This window comes from Phaseolus vulgaris, chromosome 2, assembly GCF_051622355.1.
Source record: "Phaseolus vulgaris cultivar YP4 chromosome 2, ASM5162235v1, whole genome shotgun sequence".
In the NCBI taxonomy this organism is placed as follows: domain Eukaryota; kingdom Viridiplantae; phylum Streptophyta; class Magnoliopsida; order Fabales; family Fabaceae; genus Phaseolus; species Phaseolus vulgaris.
The window spans coordinates 34,489,758-34,511,131 of NC_143499.1; the positions used below are offsets into that span (position 1 = coordinate 34,489,758).

General features: G+C 30.1%; 1 protein-coding gene across 3 annotated transcripts; it reads right to left on the reverse strand.

Annotated features, from left to right (window-relative positions):
• Nucleotides 1-11,919: 11,919 nt before the first annotated feature.
• On the reverse strand, nt 11,920-20,092 carry LOC137811607 (glycolate oxidase 1). Of its 3 annotated transcripts, XM_068613406.1 has the most exons (13): nt 19,979-20,092; nt 19,821-19,858; nt 19,054-19,229; nt 18,748-18,872; nt 17,809-17,855; nt 17,548-17,625; nt 16,992-17,116; nt 16,795-16,861; nt 16,614-16,676; nt 16,469-16,538; nt 16,260-16,360; nt 12,609-12,713; nt 11,920-12,338 (listed from the first exon to the last, which is right to left on the reverse strand). In XM_068613406.1, exons 3-13 carry the CDS (start codon nt 19,191-19,193, stop codon nt 12,153-12,155), a joined length of 1,107 nt encoding a protein of 368 aa, XP_068469507.1. In that variant the 5' UTR covers nt 19,194-19,229; nt 19,821-19,858; nt 19,979-20,092; the 3' UTR covers nt 11,920-12,152. The 3 variants fall into 3 exon arrangements, with proteins under 3 accessions (XP_068469507.1, XP_068469508.1, XP_090154785.1); XM_068613407.1 differs by lacking the exon at nt 19,979-20,092 and having other exon boundaries at nt 19,761-19,976; XM_090298659.1 differs by lacking the exons at nt 19,821-19,858; nt 19,979-20,092 and having other exon boundaries at nt 18,748-18,871; nt 19,049-19,087.
• Between the last annotated feature and the right edge of the window lie 1,282 nt (nt 20,093-21,374).

The following is a 21,374-nucleotide window of genomic DNA, read 5'->3' on the forward strand; positions in this document are numbered from 1 at the left end:
GATATTATTAGTAATTATATGACTTAATTAGTTATTAAGAAAATTATATATCAATTATCATATGAAATAATTAGTTATTATGTAACATAATTAGTTGATTGAATAGACATAATTAAGTTTTATATTCCTGTAGTTACAATTAATTTTATTTATATATATATATATAAATAAATAAATATATATGAGAATCATGATAGAAAATAAGTTTAAAAAGTTTTAACTAGGCTTCTCTTCACTTTTGTTTACATGGACATATTTTGCTATTTGTGACTTTGCGTGTTGATTTCAAGATATTTAATAAGAAATGAAAAGGAAAATATATATAATGTCACTTAAAAAAATTATTTAATTTTTTTAAATAAGATGATTACATATTGACGTGGTATTAACTGATATTCATTAAAAATCTTTTAAGTGTGTTTTAATTTTATATTTATTTTTTATTCTCATATTGTCATAAATATATTTATATCGTATATACACGTCTATTAGCGAACTAATGATATAAAATAAATTAGTTGTGAAAAATGTAAAATGTAATACAATTAAATATGTTAATTTAATTGGCATAGACTAAGAAAAGTAATCTGAAACTTTTTATGAAGAAAAATTGATGACAAATTAGATTATACAAATTGTTTGCTTTTACATTATGGAGACGAAAAATTAAACAAGTTAATCAAAATATTAAATTAAGAAAAATAATCTATGTAATTATATATATAAGTTTTTTTTTCTTGATTTATACTAAATACTCTTTCCAAATGCCAACAATTTTTTACACAAAAGTGATAGGCAATGCTACACTTGATCTCTTCAAACTTTGTTAAAGAAGGCAAAGTAAAAAATTGATAATCTTATTACAAAGTGGACTTTAAGCCTAACTCAACCCCATAAAACCGACTCAATGGGGTGAGGTTTGCACCACTTATATACTATTAAAGGCTCTAATCTCTAGTCGATGTGAGATCTCCAACACACACCCCTCACGCCGAGACTGCCAACTCGTGCGTGGGACTATATATTATGGGTGGTCCGATAGCGGCCCGATAGGCCCAACACAAACACTCACTAGGATAGGCTCGAAATGGCTCTGATACCATGTTACGAAAGTGGACTTTAAGCCTAACTCAACCCCATAAAACCGGCTCAATGGGGTGAGGTTTGCACCCACTTATATATTATTAAAGACTCTAATCTCTAGTCGATGTGGGATTTCTAACAAATCTTTCTCTAAAAAAAGGGATAATATTCATCTTTATAATAAAACCTTCTTTTAACTTTGTTTTATGTACGAATATTAATGTTGTTAATTGTTTAAGGGAGTGGGTTTCCATTAAAAGCTTGTAATTGGTTTTTTAGTTGTTAATGAGAGCAAAAACGTGTTGCAAAAGACATGATTTTAACTCCATATATTAGCTAGGTAAATCCGAAAAAGAAAATGAGAGCAACCTTTGATCTTTGATAGTTTAGTTGATAAGGTAGAAGAATAAGAGAATAGTGTTTTCACATGAAGAATTGAAAGGGCAAGAAAGTGACCTCATAAGAGCTAAGAAGAGAGGCAAAGTGAGAAGAAAGTGGCACTTAGTGGTAGAGGAATGAGGTAAAGGTTTGTATTATTTCCATAAAGCTTGGTGCAAAGTTGTGGGGTTGGTGTTTGTGACCTTTAAGAAATTTAGGTCCATGTATAAGAAGGTTCATCACAAGTTCTTTGCCTCATAACATAACCACTTTACAAAAGAGAGGGAATGTATTCATTAAAGAGAAAGAGGGGAGAAAATGGTGGGAGAATTTCTTTGACCCATTATTTCCTCCTTGAAAGGATCTCTTAAGGGGCACCATTCAATAATCACCATATCAGTATGCTATACAAAAGTGGGTTACTACAATTTCCTTCTTTTCCATATAAAATAATACCCTTTTTTCTTTTAAAAAATAAGAGCTTTGCAGGGATATTATCACTGCAGAGGACAATCATAAAACAAATATATATGCACCATTTTTACACGTAATCGATCAAGATTGACAAAAATAATGATTTACACATAAGACAATATAAACATTTAGAAAAACAAGATTATAAATGTTCATATCTTTATGAACTTGTAATGGAATTTTGGATTTGATATTAACAATTGTTTTTTTTTTAAAGACTTGCTTACTATGTTCTTATCATATTATAATATTTGATGAAGTATGTAACATCCCTATTTTTACACATATTTAATAATATATTATGCATGCAATATCTAATTAACATATAAACATATATCACTTTCTCATTTTGTATATCAAAATATATCCCTCTTCTTAAGGATTTTAATATATATGCACAAAAGTTTTAAAAAAACAAAACATTCATGATAAAGCATCTCATCCTCTGATTGCTCAGCTCTATTACCCGCAATATCATCTCCTCCTGTGTAAATTAACACAATTATCACAGATTAAAGAAAACAAAACACATGATAAGCTAGCTATTTTTAAAATTTCAAATATAAAACTTTAAATATCAACATAAACCATCAATATTCACACATTTTCACAATTTCATCATGTGTCTATCACGTTCATCATCCACATTATTTATGTCAGATTTCTACTGACTCACATACTCACACACTTGACTCTACTTCCAGAAGACTCCTATATTGAAATTAGAATTCTGAGACATACACCTGTCATACTACTAGTTGTGGATCCACAACCATGCACATAAACATCTCAATATTTCATCATCTCATCATCTCATATGACAGGGTAAATTCATATGACCTGAAAGACCATATTATATATTTCAAACTGCAGACAAAGTCATATAAACCTTCATCGACTTTCACCAACTGAATAACTTAATCTATGTGAATCCATTCTATCAGTAGAGTCAGGATGTCTCGTTACGGGGCTAACAAATCAATACACCTTAACAAAATTTCAACACGATATTTCCTTTCCTGAAAATACTGTCTTTATCACAGTTTCATCTCATTACATACATCATTTAACACATCAATACACCCACCATTCAATCACATCATATTTTTAACTTTAAACAATTCAAATATATCTTAAAATTCACTTAAACACATAACTAAGTTCTAAATATATGCTCTCTAAATAATTCATCATCTAAAATAAAACAACCACTTCTCATAAACATCTCATTTAAGGAATTCAACAAAATATTAAAAAATAGTTCAACTCATTTATATTATCTTTCAAACACTTTTAATTCTCAATCACAAACACTTTCAACAACTTATTCACCTTAAAATTAATATAAAATATTCAAAATCAACCATTTCAGTCAATATATTACTTTACTTTTTAAAAAAAGATAATTCTGCAAGCAAAAATTTGAACTAGTGACCACATCAGCCCTGCATCCGTCTAACCTAAGGTTCTATTGAAAAGAATAAGACTAGCTTCCCTTACCTGAACTTGAGCAGATGATCCCTAAGAACTCCAAACTACCAAAAGCTCAATGGTGGCCTAACCGGCACCACAGAGTCCTGATAAAATATCTAACGATACCACTAGGACCATGAGCTAATAAAGACTATCTCTAAAGATAAAAACATCACATACAAGCTTAAACTAAAGACAAACCTAACCAAATCAAAACTAACTCAAAGAAAAAGGAGTCAAGAATGAACTTACTCTATCTGAAATTTTGATCGGGCAAACTTGTAGAGTTCATTGCTAGGAATCCAATGACAGACTCTGATCGTCAAACCAATAAACGAGAAGATCAAAATCTCAAAGAGAAGACGAAAGAAAAGAAAATTAAATTTTTAGATAAATGATGATTCTTTTAAAATGAAACCTGAATAATTTAAATTTCTATTTATATGCTCTCGATCCTTATACAGTAAAGGTTGGTTGAGAGGAAACATAAAATAAAATCCTGAGACATGGATAAGTATTGTATTTAAGAATTTATTCTCAGTATTTCATGCAAATTTTTAGCATACAATAAAAATTTCTCATGTGATAACATAAAATTAGCAAATAAGCTCGTAAGACCGAATAGTTTAAGATATAAAAAGATAAAAAAAAAAAGAGTAAGTGAATGTACGTTTTAAAGGAGTTGAGATACACATATTTATAGGAAATAAAGATTTGATCTACATGGTCACAAACTCCTTTTAAGTAAAATAAGGAGAAAGTGGAGACACACAATATGAAAAAAAAAAAAAATGTTCCAAAAATAAAGAAAGACAACATACGTGAAACTTGGAGATAAAAAAAATCCCTTAAACCGATGCTCCAATATTCACAAAACCAAAACATAGGAAAATCTAGATAAGGTTTATGATTTATATTAGAATTTGAATTGATCTCTGCATAGAAGGTCCAAATCTCGAGTTAACCCCAACAAAACCAATTATCCAAATAATCAATAAATACTTACCAAACACTTATAATTTGATTACAATTGCGTAATCTGTATCTTTGAAACAACAATAAAAAACTATAAACGGTATTATTATAAAAATAAATTATATTTAAATATTTATATAAAAAGTAAAAGAATATAATTATTTTCTTTAGATTGTAAATTTCTGCAGAAAAAGTATAAATTATAAAAAGAATAACACTTAAATGTCATTATAAATAGTCATAATCTCGATAAACAAAAAGTTATTCTCATATGAAAACACCATACTTATGTTTTTTTATAATTAAAAAGAAGTTAGTGCGAGGCATAGATTCCTAGGTCCATGCTACGGAACTTTCAAAATTATGTAAATTGAATTGCATCAGGAGTCAATTAATGTGACCCTTTTCTTATCCACAGACAATGATGCCATCTCGCAGTCAACGTTACACTTGTTTTAGCCAAAAAAAAATGATTGTGTCTATGAACAAGAAAGGACTAAATAGTTAGATCAAACCAATACAAAAAATATTTAATAAATAATAAAAGTTTAAAATTTTCCAAACATAGTCGTAAAATTAAATAATTTAAGTGGTGTAAATATATTATTGATAATTAAGGGAGTATTATTTTCTCACTATTGAATATGCTAGGTTTTTAAAAAAATGGAGGAAATGAACGAGTATCTCGTACTCATATTTTTTTTACAATACATTTTGAAATTAGACTATATGAATACAACTTTTTTATGTGAAGAACAAAAGTTAATAGCAATTTGTCTTTCGGACAATTGCAATCTTATATTCCGGAATATTTCTCTTTAATTTTAATTATTTTAATATTCCTTTTATTTATCATTTTTAAACAGATATTTTTAATTATAACTTTAGTTTTGTTTTTATCATGTATTGAAAATTGTTTAAACGTAAATAAAGAGGAAAAACAAAAAAGAGATATAATAAATAACTTATTTAAAATTGCATTGATGAGAAAAAGTTAAATATTTTGTTAATATTAATAAAAAAAGACTTAAATAATTATTATATCAAAACAAATAGCTATAATAAGGAACAAAACACTAGTTAACTATTAATAGAATCTGGTTTTACAGCAGTGTGACGTATAAGTTCGATTTTTTTAAATTCCAAAAAGTGTTGAATTTTTTTAGTTGCACTGTTCCACTGTTGCACTGTTCCAGTGTTGTTATCCAATGTCTTACCCCGTGAATGGTTGCGGTCCACAAGATTGTTGACTCCAAATATTTAATTCAAGATTCCTGTTTCCAAGTAAAGTAATTTGTTTCCCAAACATTAACTCACTCGCACGCTTTTCCAAATTTACAAACTTCGTCCGTGAGTTTCACTTTTCAAAAACATTTAACATCTATCTTATCTTCTAAAAGGTCAACCAAACAACGCACAAAACCCTAAAATATATAATCTATTCTAATAACAATTTATCAAATTTATATAAACTCCATTCCAGATTATACAAAATTAAAATCTGCCTCTTATAAAATATATGTAACATTCGTATTTGTAAATATTAATACTCATAATTAATCTTATTATAAAATATTAAATATTAAATTAGTGAATAATTATATTTTTAAGAAAATTTAAACTTACTAGTATTGATAACAAATTTTAGTAATATATATATATTTATTATTGATTATTAATATAAATTTAAAATAAATTTAATGTGTAATTGATAATGTAATATATTATTTTGAAATATTAAATTAATAAATGATTTTATTACCATTAAAATAAGTATAATTTGAATTTTAATATAAAACTCTATTAGATTCAAAGTTCATATTACTAAAATCATGTCTAGAAAATATTATATCAATCTAAATTTATTTCGTACTACATTTATATCTATCAAAATTGAGTTCATATATATTTAATTTTTAAAATGTATACGAATATGAATTATTTTATTACTAATTTATTGTTGTTAATATTTTCTAAAATAGAATCCAGAATGAAAATAATATGTATCATAATGTAGTGCAATTTGCACTGTGACGACCATATTCAGATAAGGAAAGATGTGTGTCCCAAGTTGCTACAAATGCGCATTCTATAAGAATAATAATAATAATAATTTATTTATTTTTATTATTATTTGCAAGGTTTTTGTCTTCCGTGTTTTGTGCCCCTCAGGTACAGTTTTGTCCCTTTCATGTAAGACCATGTATGTGAAATAGTATCAATATTTCAACTATCTGCATTATTATTACACTTACAATTTCTTAGTAAGTGATCTCCAACACAATTATGCATGTCCTTTGAGTGGGTTAATAAAGCAACCATAAGTAACTTGTCACAAAAAGCATCAAGAACTGTGCAGTGTCTCCACTCTCAAGTTAATGGAAAATTATACATGTCTACCCACACCCTTCGTTGAAGAGGAACTCTTTTAGCCAAAAATGTCTTCATCTGATTTTTAGATGTATTATCTAGAACCAAATTATTTAGAATATAATTTTCACTTGAAATAATTGAGCCAAACTATTTAGAAATTGAAAATAGAGTAATCATTTTAATGTTTGATAACCACTTTATTGAATATTTCACTAGTTCGAGTATAGTTTTAACCTCTTGAGATGGACCCATCATTTATCAATACCTTCAAGACACACATTGAATTTTTTTCTAGAAGAATGCGGACACTCTCCAACATACAATCGTAGGTACACAACAATGGAAAGCGAAGGAAAATTTCTTTGTGTTTTGACCACTTAACAAGGTATAGTACAAACTTAAAGATATACTCAAGTTGATTCAAATTGTTGTAATGAAATTATGCAATCTTTTTCCTTAACTCGAGTTTTGTCCCTAAGGAAGGTTTTTCTAAGCAAGGTTTTAATGAGGCACTTGAAATAAAATTTTATTTTTCATATCTAAGAAATTACATCCAAATTCTTCCAAGGTCGTTTGAAAATAAATGACCATGAAATCGGATGAAAGAAATCCAAAGTTATATGATATCGTTTGAAAATAAACGCTCACTACATCAAATCAAAGTTATTCGTTTCAAAGTTAATTAGATCAAAGTTATTTGGTTATCACAATTAATCAAATCAAGGTTATTCAATTATCACAATCAAATTAAAGTTATTCTGTTATCACAATCAATTGAATCAACGTTATTTTGATTATCACAATTGAATCAAAGTTATTCAGTTATCATAATTAATTGAACCAAAGTTATTTAGTTATCACAATCAAATCAATTTTTTTCGGTTATCAAAATTAATTGAAAAGAAGTTATTCAACTCACAGTTAATCAGATCAAAGTTATCTGATTATCTCAATTAATCGAATCAAAGTTATTCAGTTTACATATAACTAGATCAAAGTTATCTTGTTATCACAATTAATTGAATCTAAGTTATTCGTTTATCACAATTAATCAAAACTAAGTTATTTGATTATCATAATCAAATCAAAGTTATTCAATTATCACAATTCAAGTTATCATAATCAAATCAAAGTTATTCAATTATCACAATTAATTGAATTCAAGTTATTTAGTTATCACAATCAAATCAAAGTTATTCGATAATCACAATTAATTGAATCAAAGTTATTTGGTTATTACAAAATTGAATCAAAGTGATTTGGTTATCACAATTAATTAAATCAAATTTATTCAATTATCACAATTAATCAGCTCAAAGTTATTCGGTTTACAACTAATCGGGTCAAAATTATTCGATTACCACAATTAATCGAATTAAAGTTATTTGATTATCACAATCAGATTAAAATTATTTTGTTATCACAATTAATCGAATCAAAGTTATTTGATTATCATAATCCAACCAGACTTATTCAATTATCACAATTAATCGAATCAAAGTTATTTTGATTATCACAATCAAATTAAAGTTATGATCACAAAATTAATTGGATCAAAGTTATCCAGTTCATAGTTAATTGAATCAAAGTCATTCGATTATCATAATTAAACAAATCAAACTTATTCTTTTATCACAATCGAATCAAAGTTATTCAATTATCACAATTAATCGAATCAAAGTTATTTGATTATCATAATCGAATCAAAGTTATTCGATAAACTCAACTACTCAGATCAAAAGTAATTTGACAATCGGAACAAAATAATTTGGTTAACATCTATTATGGGATCAAAGTAATTCGATTATCACCAATAATTGGATCAAAGTCATTTGGTTATCTAAACTAATCCAATCAAATAATTTGGTTAATACATTAAAAACACACACCATAAAATGCTCGGATAAAAGTAATTCGATTATCACCAATAATTGGATCAAAGTCATTTAGTTATTTAAACTAATCGAATCAAATAATTTGGTTAATCATTAAAAAAACACACCATAAAATGCTCAGATCAAAGTAATTTGACAAGCAGGTCAAAGTAATTCGGTTATCACCATTAATCGAATCGAAGTCATTCGATTATCTTAATTAATCATATCAAAGTAATTCGGTTAATACGTTGAAAAATGAACAAGGCCATGTCAAAAGCCATATGCCTAAAACAAGACTTATTAATATCATTTTATAGTAATAATTAATGGTTTAGTTACACTTTAATTATACTATGTTTTTTCTTCTACATGGAATATACATTCAATCTCATATACTTACTTAAATACTTTTATATCTCTTTAAGCTTTTACTAACTTGAGTGTTAGAGAAACTTATGCAGATGAATCACCACTCAATCTTCACAATCAAAGTTTGAAAATCCTTCAATGAAGATGTCAACTCGCATAAACATCTCATTTATTAATTCACCTTGAATTTGTTTATATTGAGAGAGATATTTTATAAGCCCTGATTAGTTCTTCTATTATCCTTTGAATCTTAATTAATATTATCTAATCCTTAAAATTTAAATTTCCACCAAAAGATTTCAAGCACCACAAAAAAAAATCTTGTTATTTTGTTTAAGATTTTGGATATTTTAATTAAATCTATATATTAACCGATTCTTTAAATAAGTAACATTCAATAAAATCATGTCTCATTTGAATCACAAAAGTTAAATCTACCAAATTAAACATTAACTCACCAATTTTTTTGCAATTTTCTTAATTAGGTTGCAAAACAATAACCCTATTTCCTTAAACGAACTCATTAAACACTCATTAAGCTTTGGAAATCCTATTTTCATCCATAGAGCGAATGAAATGCATTTTAAATCTCAAATCATCTTAAATTTATTGTAAAAGTTCTCTTGTAAAAGTTAAAAAAATATTTCATAAACATTTCTCACTCAAATAAGATTATCTCTTATGATAATTGGCAATGTGAAAATAAGTAAGATATGGAAGAAGGAGAAAGAGATGGTAAATTGAGACTTATATGCGCAGAAACCCAATTAACGTATTGGGCTTATAAAAGTAAAAAAAAAGTAAAAAAAATGGATTGTAAAAGTACGAAGTGCGTGAAATTGTTAGGAAAAGAAGGAACATGATATAGAAGTAGCAAAAACAAAAAGTATATGGGTGCAAGTGTGATTTGTTTGCTATTGGAACTTCGGTGCTAGATTTATCATACGTCTTTATCTTCTCCATATATTTGCTTGCAAAAGCAGACAAAGTATAAACAAATAAGTTGCAAGAGAAAAGTGAAAATGGATTAAGGAAAGAGAAAAGAACACATTACCTTTGAATGAGGGTCCATCATTGAAGAAACTCTCCTAGATAAGAATCAAGACAATAGTAAAACACTCTCACGACACTCAAAGTTGTCTTAAAATCAATTTGCATTCAATTATTCAAGTGAAATTATATAAGAGTTTTGGAACTTATGTATTGTTAGAGCAAAATTACAACAACCTTGTGATTTTGACTAAGTGCTTAAACCAACAACATGAATCATGATGCAACAATTTCTAACAAACACTGAAGGAAAAAAAACATATCATACAAGTGCAAGTGCTTCGTTTGATATATAATAGAGCACTTTGTAGACCTTCCACTTTGTCTGATAAAGTCTTGATGAACATCATACGATAAATGCAGAAGTTTTTAAAGTTAATGTAAACATAAAGTATATTCTTGTAGATTAAGTATTTGCAGAAAATGTTTTCACCATATGTCGCCGAGATGATTTGCACTAAGGTAAGACAACATCAAGATCTCTTGGATCTCAAGCTAAAGTTGCACTCTTCACTAACTTTTCTTACTCAAGTGTTATTCAACTCTAGCTTAGTTAAATGTTTTGTACAATGTGCATTTTTACCACAATTTGGTGCAAAAATTTTGCTACCGAAGAAGATAAGTACTATCAACTATGAAGGAGGTTGAGTGAATGAGAAAATAGAATTAATGTTGCATGAAACACATTTAACTATTCTTAGCGTTCAATGTATTATTTGTTGTGATCAAAATCAAGGTTGTCCTTAGTCTAGATACTTATATATAACTTTGTGTTTGATCATGAGTGACTTATTTATGCTTTAACAAAATGTATTTTGACTGGATTCTCATATTTTAATTGTGTTGTAGACATGAACGCTAGACAATCCATGACTAGCTAAGCGTTCACAATTTCTTTGCTTAATTTTAAAGCTACTTTCCAACCAATAATAAAGCACATGGTGTTAGCCGATGCCACTGAAGAAGGTATATATGGTTGAAAGGGTCTAATGTACAATTTGGGATTTGCTTAGGAGAAAGCGTCCATTAATAAAAAAAATATTACAAACGTGCAATAAATGAGAAGTATAAGATTTGAGTTGATGAGTTTCTATAAGAGTTTTATCTTAGTTGAATTTTTTTAAGTAACATATCTTACTCTTTGCTTTCTTGGTCTGTCATATCCAAGAAAGTAACCTAAGAGTTAAGGGTCTTTATAACTCAAAAAAGTTCTCCACAATTTAGCAAGGTAAACCACCAATCTTCCTTGCCTTTTCCATTCTTTCATTTCTATAATTACATTTTTCCATTCTTGTCCATTTTGTTATTACATTCTTGTGATCTTGCTTCCACCTCTTTCATAAACCATAAAAGATCATGTAGCCAACCAAACTCATACAACATTCCACCAAGATTCTATCAAGAATCAAGTTACGTTTCATGTAAGAACCAACCTACTTTTTTGCCAAACACCAAGAACCACCCAAGATCACCTCCTAAATTCAAACCAAATGTACCTAAACCTTCTCATAGTTGGCTGAAACAAAACCCATCCAAAAGAATTCTAGAAACCCCAATTCTACGTACCAAAAACCTAAAAAAATTCTAAATCATATCTTCTGCAACCTTAACTTTTAGTTTTCTCCATGTAAATAAACCTTCAAGATCTTGAATAACTTCTCCAAACACACAGCTAGGCTTATTCCCTTAACTCTACCAGCCCTAAACCGAGACATATCTTATGTCTTGATCTCTCTTGTCTGTGAAGCTTTTTTTGGAGGATCCACCCTTTTCTTGTGAACCTTAATCAAATAAGACAAAATGTTTAATGATAAATTTAATAGAACTAGTCTAATTTTTCTGATACATGATATCACAAAACTTGAGATTTTGCCGAGAAAAAAAGTACATTTTATTGGCGATCATGTCTCTACAGTTTTCCAGATACTAGCACCAAGTGCAATGAAATGAGCCCAGGTAGAAACTTGTTCTGTACAATGAATAAAAGTAGCAGTTTCTAATGCATCGCTCATTGCAACAACAAAGTTTTCCATTGAAGCATGAAATGAGATCAAAGGATATTCTGAAATTCCTATTTTAGAATATAGAGGTTCTGCCACCTCATAACTTTGGAGTGATTCTTGGGCGATCCCACTCTGTGATAACATGGTCACGCCTTATCTCCTTGAGTGAACGGCAACCGGTTAGTGCCATAGTTAGTTCAAACTCATCACGAAGCATTTGAAGTACTTTTCTCACACCAGCCTCTCCATCAGCAGCCAATGAAAACAACACAGGTCTACCAATCTGAAATTTTAGATCAAAGCCAAAGATTTAAACAACACAGCTACACTTTTTTAGATCATCAGCCTCTAATCAAAGTAAGTTTCTTTGACATTTATGGCAAATCCTCAGGAAATTACTAGGTTCAGGATCATGTGCTTCTTTGTGGAACTTAGGAACTACACCACTATGATCCTTATATGCTGGAGTAACTCAAACAAGTATACATATACTGTAGTTAAGCATTCAACAGTTTAATTTGCTATGATGGTGATCAAACTTTCGTGTACTTACAAACACACCAGCTGCTCCAAGGGCTAGTGCTTTAAAAACATCTGTTCCTCGGCGAACTCCACCATCCAGAAACACTGGAATTCTTCCTTCTGCAGCTATAACTACCTATTCAAGTCAAAGCAACCAATATTTCCAATTTGTTAAAGTGAGAGAGGACCAAAATTTTAAAAGAAAAAAAAATGAAAATGCACTGTCGACAAGCAAGGAAGCAGGCAATGAAAAGGAGTTTTGAAATGACTCAAATATAGCAGCTTTAAAGTTTTAACGCAAAATGCACAATTTAGTAAAATTCAACAAAAAATGAGCAAGACTTTAAGTTACACCACCGAGAATGCTAGCATTAAAAGTGGTACCTTTATATTTCAATTGTTGTGGAATAGCTCTAAAGAAACTCAAGTAGAGAATCCACAAATTAAACAGGTAGAAGGTAAAAGTACGAAGATCAAAAAAGAATCACACACATAGTAACGTGGTTCAATTGAAGTATTAACAAACTTCTATCTACGTCCATAACAAAATTCACTATGAATAGAGATTACAACTCAAAGTTTATCTTTCAGTGAACTCTCACTCAACTCTCACAATTTTAAGTTATTACAGATGAACAACAACTCTAACTTAACAATAACGGTCGATACAGGTTCTTATTTAAAAAACATAACTACTATAACTAATTGTCGTAAAACATGCATAAACTAGCAGAGAAGACACGTGAACAACACTTTCTACAACTAAACTAAAATGTCACTTACAGGTCTTTCCAAACCGTACTAATCCCTGTAGACACCAAGAAACTAGACGTTCTATTAAGACTATCCACACTAATACTACAAGATACACATCTATTGGAGTAGTTAGACAATGTACAAGCCTTAACAAGATTTTTTACTAAACCAATCTTCACAAATCACCACTACCCCATTACGGGCTTAATCGCCAATTATCTGGAACAAATCCAAGCAATGGAAGAACTTGTTGCCTGGCAAAACCTTCATAATCATATCAAGGGATTATGATGTTGAAACCTTCATCACCTTCACAGATCCTCGAGTAATCTCCTCTCTTATAAATGCAACTTGATGTCAATATTTTTGTTCTTGCATAGTAGACTTGATTCTTAGATAATTGGATAACATTGTTGTGGGTAAACAATGACAACCTGGTCTTGCATGTTCAGCCCTATAGCTAGACACCATAGTCATAAGGCTTCCTTCACTGCTTCCATCATGGCAATATATTTGCTGCAGTGGTTGACAAAGTCATTACCTTTTGTAGACCAACCTTCCAGTTGATTGCAGTGCTAGTACCACATGCACTAAACACATAACATGTGAGAGATTTTCTAGTGTCCAAACACCTATCTTTGGCATATCGTCCAGCTCCACTAGAAACTAAAACTCTTCCAAGTGATCCTTTCAGTGAGCTTGGCTCTAAACCTCAAGTTTATTATTGCTTGCTATCAGAATGTCATCAATATATAACAATACTATGAAACGATCTTCTGATACTAACTTCAAATAGACGCTAGTGTCATACTTGCTCCGTTCAAAACCAATACTTGAAATGTATTGTTCAAACTGCTTGTTTCGTTGCCTTGGGGATTGTTTCAAACCATACAAGGATATATTTAGTTTATAAATATAATCCTTCATGTCTAACCATTGAGTTTTCGCCTTACTTGCAAGTGCAAAGGATACACTAGAAGGTTTATCTTCTAAAACCTCACTGGCAACTACTAAGGAATATGCAATAAGTTTGCAAATCCGTACCTTTTCGGAGCCCTGATCGTTCTCCTTGTTCTATCTTTGGAAATATTGTAATCATCATACATTTATCTTCATCAAGACATTGTTGTCTATCATCTACCAAATCATTTAACTCATGATTCTATACAAACCCCGACGCTTCTATTATGCCAAGACTCCACCTCAATGTTTTCCTTCTCACCATCATGATTACACCCAAACTCACATTCTGAAACTTTTGACTTATGAGTCATCTCAGTTTTCCTTGAAGACGACGTCCCAACTGATGATACATCTCTTGAATCCTGGCTCAAGACACCATAGATGGTATCCTTTCACCATTTCGCGTCCTCAACTTTGACCTCCTTTTACATCCTCTGTTTTCACTAGTAGACGCTCTTCACCTTGCTAAAAGGTCCTCTCCAACACTAGATACATTAATGTCAAACTTCTCTTTCAACTCCTTCAAGCTCAAGGCCTAAACCTCTTCAAGAGTGAGAGTCTCTCTTTCATACAATAAGGCTTCCTTGAAAAAATCATGCTTCTTAGGCAAAGAACAAAACAACAATAACAATGGGAACGCATGATCCTCATCACCAAGGCACAATCATGTCGTTAGCCTTCTCTATCACCGTTTTCTTGTCCTTCTTCGCCACGACTACATCAAGCTTGGATTCACCTTCTAGAGCTTCAAGGAGGCCTTGTTAAACCAGAAGAGCACCCATTTTCAAGCGCCAGAATAAAAAATGATTCATGAATCTCAACACCATACTTAGCAAAAGTCGTGATGATTGAATTCATGTTCACCACACCAATTTGTTGTAGAATAACTCTAAACAAACTCACTACAAACACAACTACCACAAATAATAAATGAAAAAACGTAAGAAGATCAATAAAGAATCACACAATGAAGTAACATGGTTCAATCAACGTGTTAACAAACTTCAATCTACATCCACAACAAAATTCATTATGAATAGAAATTACAACTTGACTTTCTCTCTTAGTGAACTCTCGCACAAATCTCATAGTTTTATGTTATTTCATTTGAACAAGAACTGATGAACATATATTTATTCACACTCAATAGCTTTAATCATAGATTATTGGATTATAATAATAAATAAATCCATTGTTTTAATTAATATTCATATAATTGGGTTTGTTTGGCCTAAACTATTATTTTTATTAATTTTTTGTTTTTAGAGTAAATGGTCTGGGCCAAATATGCAAAAGCCCAAGTTGTTTCTTTGAATCAAAACAGAAAACAAAATCTGAGGAGAAGAAAAAAATAAAATCTACAATATCTCATAAACTGAATTAGAATAAAATCTTATGCAAAATCTAAACCATAATATTTTCCAAGATCCTTGGAACAAAAAAACATATAAAAAGACCCAAGCTTCAAGGAGAAAAGGAAGATTTTCATAAGGTTTTCTTAGTTTTTTTCTTTTTTGTAATTCTTTTGTTTAGCCTTCCACAATTATACTTTCGTCTCTCTCTAGCATAAGATAGATCTACGCTGGAATCATTTTAATTTGACAGCAAAACGACAGCTATCAACAACTCTCAGTTAATAATACCTGTCAATACAAGTTCCTATTTATACAACATAACTATTCTAACTAACTTTTGTAAAACACGTTTAAACTAACAGAGAAGACATGTGAACAATGTTTTATACTACCTAGCTGAAACACCACTTGGGTGATTTATCGCAACTGTATTAATCTTCGTAGACGCTAAGAGATTAAATGTTCTAGTGAGACTATCCACATTGATAGTAGAAGATACATAACTTCTACTGGATGGTCTGGAATATTTAGACAATCTGGGAGTCATAACAAGATTTCTACTGACATCAATTAATAAAAGAAATCCATAAACGATTAGAGTACAGTACCTCTTCCAAAGCCGTAATAGTTGCTGGGACATAGTCTAGTTGGCGAGCTCCGTGATTGGAAACAATGATTCCAGAAGCACCAGCTTTCAAGGCTATCCTTGCTACATTATTAGCATAGGATATTGAATTAGATTGAAGATTGGGAAAGCAATCCTAACAAGAAAAAATGGACAATGAAGCAACTTAGGGCATCTGTTTGACAGGCTTACTATCTTCAGCAGTAAGTACACCCTTTACTAAAATTGGTAATGAAGTGATTGTTTGAAGCCATTTGATATCCTGAAACAAGATTTACCATAAAATTAATATTCAGTGTCACAGATTCTGAAATTGCATCTGCAAATGCTCTATCACCTTCCAATTGAGTGACCGATCAATTTGGCCAGCAACGTAAGAGGCAAGACCAGAGTCACTAGTCTGCAATGTAATCCCAAGGAGCAAATAGCAACAGTAACAATTAAGATGACCAACAGCAAAAAAAAACACCTGATTTCAAAATTCATTCAAATAATGGAAAATAGCAAGTTAATCACACCTTGTCCAGCTTTCCAAGATCCAATCCTTCAAAATTCTTCAATACCAAGTGTGCTGGCAATGTAAATCTACAAAATACCCCATCAAACAAGCCAATAGTATGTATCTTAAATCAGGAAGTATATCAACCCAACCATAATGAAACCATGTAATTTTTAAGGAGACTGTTCCCCTTCAAATTTCCAAACGGTTGCCAACCTGTTTTTGATGTCAGCCTCCCTACGACCAAGAATTGGAGTGTCCACAGTAAGGGCAATTGCCTTGAAACCAGCTCTTTCAGCTCTTCTCACAAGCTGAGCAACTACATTTCTGTCTTTAAACACCTGAGATAGAGAGAACAGCAGCATATTAGGTGTTCACAAGATTTTTGAGATTTTTAAATAAGATGAGATAATACATTAGTGCTAGCATAACTGAAGCAAGGGGAATAATATTTTGTTGTGTGGAGGAAATTATAGAGGAAGGCAAAGAATTATTTGTCAAAATTATGAAGATTTTTTTGGCAAACAAAATGCAAGTAAACACATTCCCGTGGCAGCATGCAGGAATCAAACCTTAATTTGCCAAACTCATTAAAGCATTGATAAAAGTGCAACCAAAAAATTATATTAAGAATTCATAAAAGTGATTTAGTGTTTAACACTGAGTTGCTTGGGAAATGTTTCATAAGAAAATGTTATTTTATTCAGCGGGGAGACTTTTAATCACAGAAAAGAGAAATTTAGAAGGAAGAAATGAGGAAATAGAAACCCACATAGAGCTGAAAAAAACGAATGCCAGGACCTGTTGAAGCAACCTCCTCAACGCTGGAAGTGGCCCAAGATGATAGTGTCTGTGACAAAAAATCATGAAAATTAATCTGTTGGAAAGTAAGTACAACAAACAAATGCAGGTTAGTAGGCCTACACAATTTCATATTAGAATCAAATAAATAATAAAACTATAACAAAATAATATAGTTTTTGTCTGCAAATAAAACCATAGTGCATCATGAGAAATATGGTGAAAGCCAAACCATGATTGTGTCAGCTGCTGATGCTGCTCTTGCAGTAGCGAATTCTCCTGCACAAAAGTTGCATGATTTATTAAGATATATTAAGAATCAGGGACTTAACTATTAAAAAAATCAACATGGTTAATGTATAATTCAGATGAATTTTACAATTCGTAGTATATACTAGAAATACCAACTACAAGAGTCAAGATTGGAGCATTTTGCAATATTCTCCACTTTAAAACACTCAAAAAAATTCCAGAAGCTCCCAATTCTTTTCTGTTCCATTTGAAAACACTAGTTTTCTTGAGATCGTCTTCAATTGATTGCAAACATTTCAGAAAACAATTGAACAGACTTAACCTACTGGAATTTTCTCCCCAAAATGGTTAAACGAAATTGACTTATATTTTCAAGTTCATTCGCTTCATATTAGATTGTAGTCCTATCCTATTCCTATTTAAGAAACGATAACACCAGTTTTTGTTCAGAAGGCGATGTTATATTCTCTATGTATTAACCAAAGCCTTTTTCAAATCCTCCATTTACGTCCTTGTGCTTATATAGCACACTAAAGTACACATACGATGACATTCTACATCTCATACTATAATCATTCCACCTCAAGCCAATGGAATGCGAAATTCCGTGGTTTTTGCCTTTATGAGAGTGATGTAGTTGTATATAACAGCAACAACAACAAAGACAGTTTAGTTTTCGTTTGGGAAGCTTTCATCATCCACTCAAAAAGCAAAACCAAAAAAAACTTTTGTTTAATTTTCAGTTGGGTTTGCTGTGAATTTTATCTTAAAGTTGCCTCGAAACCCAGTTTGAAATAAAGGAAGATTTGCTTTTGCATACTCAATTTGTAAAATGAAGCTCATAAATTCAAACTGTAACCTTAAAATACAAGGAATGGCAATATCTTAATGTAGAACAGCGATGAGTCTGATGACATACCTTCAGGATGAGCCATCTTCTGCATGGCTGTCGGAGCAATCATGATAGGCATTGAAACTTTGAAGCCCAATATAGTTGCAGTCAAGTCTATACTGCTTACATCAACAAGAATACGTGGCCGGAACCTGTTTGATACCAAATAGATATTGAGAACAGAGCTTCAGAACGAAAAAAAGGTGAAAATTAATTAACGGAAGCAAAGTTGCAATCTCACAACACGGGAATCTTGATGAGTATCTTTAGTAATCCAAAGAAAGTTCAACTTAGATTTTGATGAAAAGTAAGTTCCTGAGATAAGAAGATTACAGAATCCTTGCGAATGCATTTCGATTCTCTTTCAAAGTCCACTGATCCTCTGCCCCTGATGCATAGTAGTCATAAACCATCTTTGGCAGTTTTGCCTTTGCAATTGCTTCATACTCGGTAACATTAGTTATCATCTCCATTTTCACAAGATTGACTTACGAAGTCCGCAGGATATGCTGAAAGTGAGTTTGAAGTATAGTGATTAAATGATATCAAATGCATTCGGACATGCAAGTACGAAATACGAATATTTCAAACGATATAAAAGCAGAAAAACATAGTCTTTTGGTGTTCCACAATGATATTTCAATTAATCACCATCGAAGTGTAGTCTTTTGTCAAGAGTTATCATTCCATGTCAAATGAGAAAGCAGAATCTTCTGAAATTTTCACATCAAAACTCCAGTTTCATGATTTGTGTGTTTACTTTAGAGGAAACGGATCCCGTTTTATTTGATTTGATACTGATGACTAAAAAGATAACTTTATTTTACACTCAAATGAGCCAGGATCAGATTCAGAAGAAACCCGTGACAAAAAAACAAACCAGTAGATTAAAGATCAAAACTTTCAAACTGCTTAAACCTCAAACAGAGCCCAAAACAATGAATTGCAAACGTTAGCACAAAAATGAAAGTAACAATAAATTAAGACTGCGGAACAAAGTTAAACCGCGTTCATAACCAATCAGAAAAACAAAAACTCACGTTACACAAGAAAGCAAACAACATGGAATTAAAATGAGGTACTATGTTGGAAGGGAGAACCTTTGGCTTTGGCTAACCCGGTTAGAGATACGATGAACCTAAAAAGGAACAAGAAAAAGTGACGAGAAAAACGTAAGGATTCACGAGGTATATAAGAAAGGCAAAGAAATAAAAGGGCATATAATTAAGGAATTGTATAGTGACAAAATGAAGAGTACCTGTGACTCTGACCAGTGCTTGTGAATTTGTTGTCGTGGTAAGTGAGCAATCAGACAAAACTGTTTCATGGAAATGTGAGCCATGATGTTGTTGACTATGGCCCACACCATTTTTGGCTGCTTCATGGGTTAATACCTCATACGTACTATATAGCTTTAATATAACAAAAAAATTACTTTTAATTCAAAATAATAAAATCAAATTATACTAATTGACTTTCTTTAATTGCTTCACTGTTCTCCATAAAAGATAATTACATCTTTTAAAAATGTTAAATTTAACTTGTTGACACAATTTATTTTGTAGAGTTTATTATTGTTGAATTTATTATAAATTTTGGAAAATAGATAGGAAAGTAGAGTTGGTTTTGACATTGTCAGCAATTATAGCTTGGGAAGTAAATAAAAAGTATTAGGAAAAATTGTAAAGAATAAAATTGCCATTTCTTTATTGTTATAAATTATTTAATTATAGGTGTTTTAAAATAAAATAAATTATATTTTAAACCTCGCATATTTTTGTTTTAATTTAATCTTGTGTAATATCTTAGTCTTTGTTTAGATTAAGTGATAAAAAGTAAGATAATGAAAAAAAAAGAGAAATAATATATATATATATATATATATATATATAAAAGTAGAAACACGATTTAGATGAGAAACAGATAGTGGAAATAAATTAAAAGTAAGATGGTTTTATATATTATTTAGTATTTTTTTTGTAATTACTTATCATTATTATTATAATTAAAACAAACAAAAAATACAATCTATTCTATTAAAGTTGTAATCAATTATAATTTTAAAATTAACGTAAATATTAATAAAGTTGATTAAACGTGTGTATATATATATATATATATACATATATGTATATATATATATATATATATATAAAGTTGATTAAACGTATACTATTTCAGCCATTGATAATTATTATCTTTAAACAAGTATGTAATAACAGTTTTAATGATTAATTAGTTCAAAACTTAAATGTATTTATGATATATATAAAGTTTGATTAAATGTATACTGTTTCAACCATTGATAATTATTATCTTTAAACAAGTATGATAAGTTTTAATGATTAATTAGTGCAAAACTTAATTGTATTTATTATCATAATATATATATTAGGGTCTTAACAGTTGAATGAGTTTTCTTAAATTAGGAAACTGCTTAGACATGGAATTTCTAAATAATATTGTGGATAATGATTCAAATGTCCTGTTTAGATTTTAAATAGATACATGTCAAAACGTATTTCAAACTTGATATTAAGGAATACATCTTCAGATTTCTAGAACATTTAGAATATTTTTTTTATATTAAGCTTTTGGTACAACTTTCTAGAATGTTTCTAGATTTTTATTTTCTAAAATTATTTTTCTTAATA

What these genes read in the sequence shown, in the direction of transcription:
- LOC137811607 (XM_068613406.1), bottom strand. Translation starts at nt 19,193, where the DNA reads ATGGAGATGATAACTAATGTTACCGAGTATGAAGCAATTGCAAAGGCA. An exon ending in GAGGCTGACATCAAAAACAG is followed by an intron (nt 16,862 to 16,991) that starts GTTGGCAACCGT and finishes GGTATTTTGTAG; the next exon opens with ATTTACATTGCCAGCACACT. An exon ending in TGTACTTACTGCTGAAGATA is followed by an intron (nt 16,361 to 16,468) that starts GTAAGCCTGTCA and finishes CTAATAATGTAG; the next exon opens with CAAGGATAGCCTTGAAAGCT.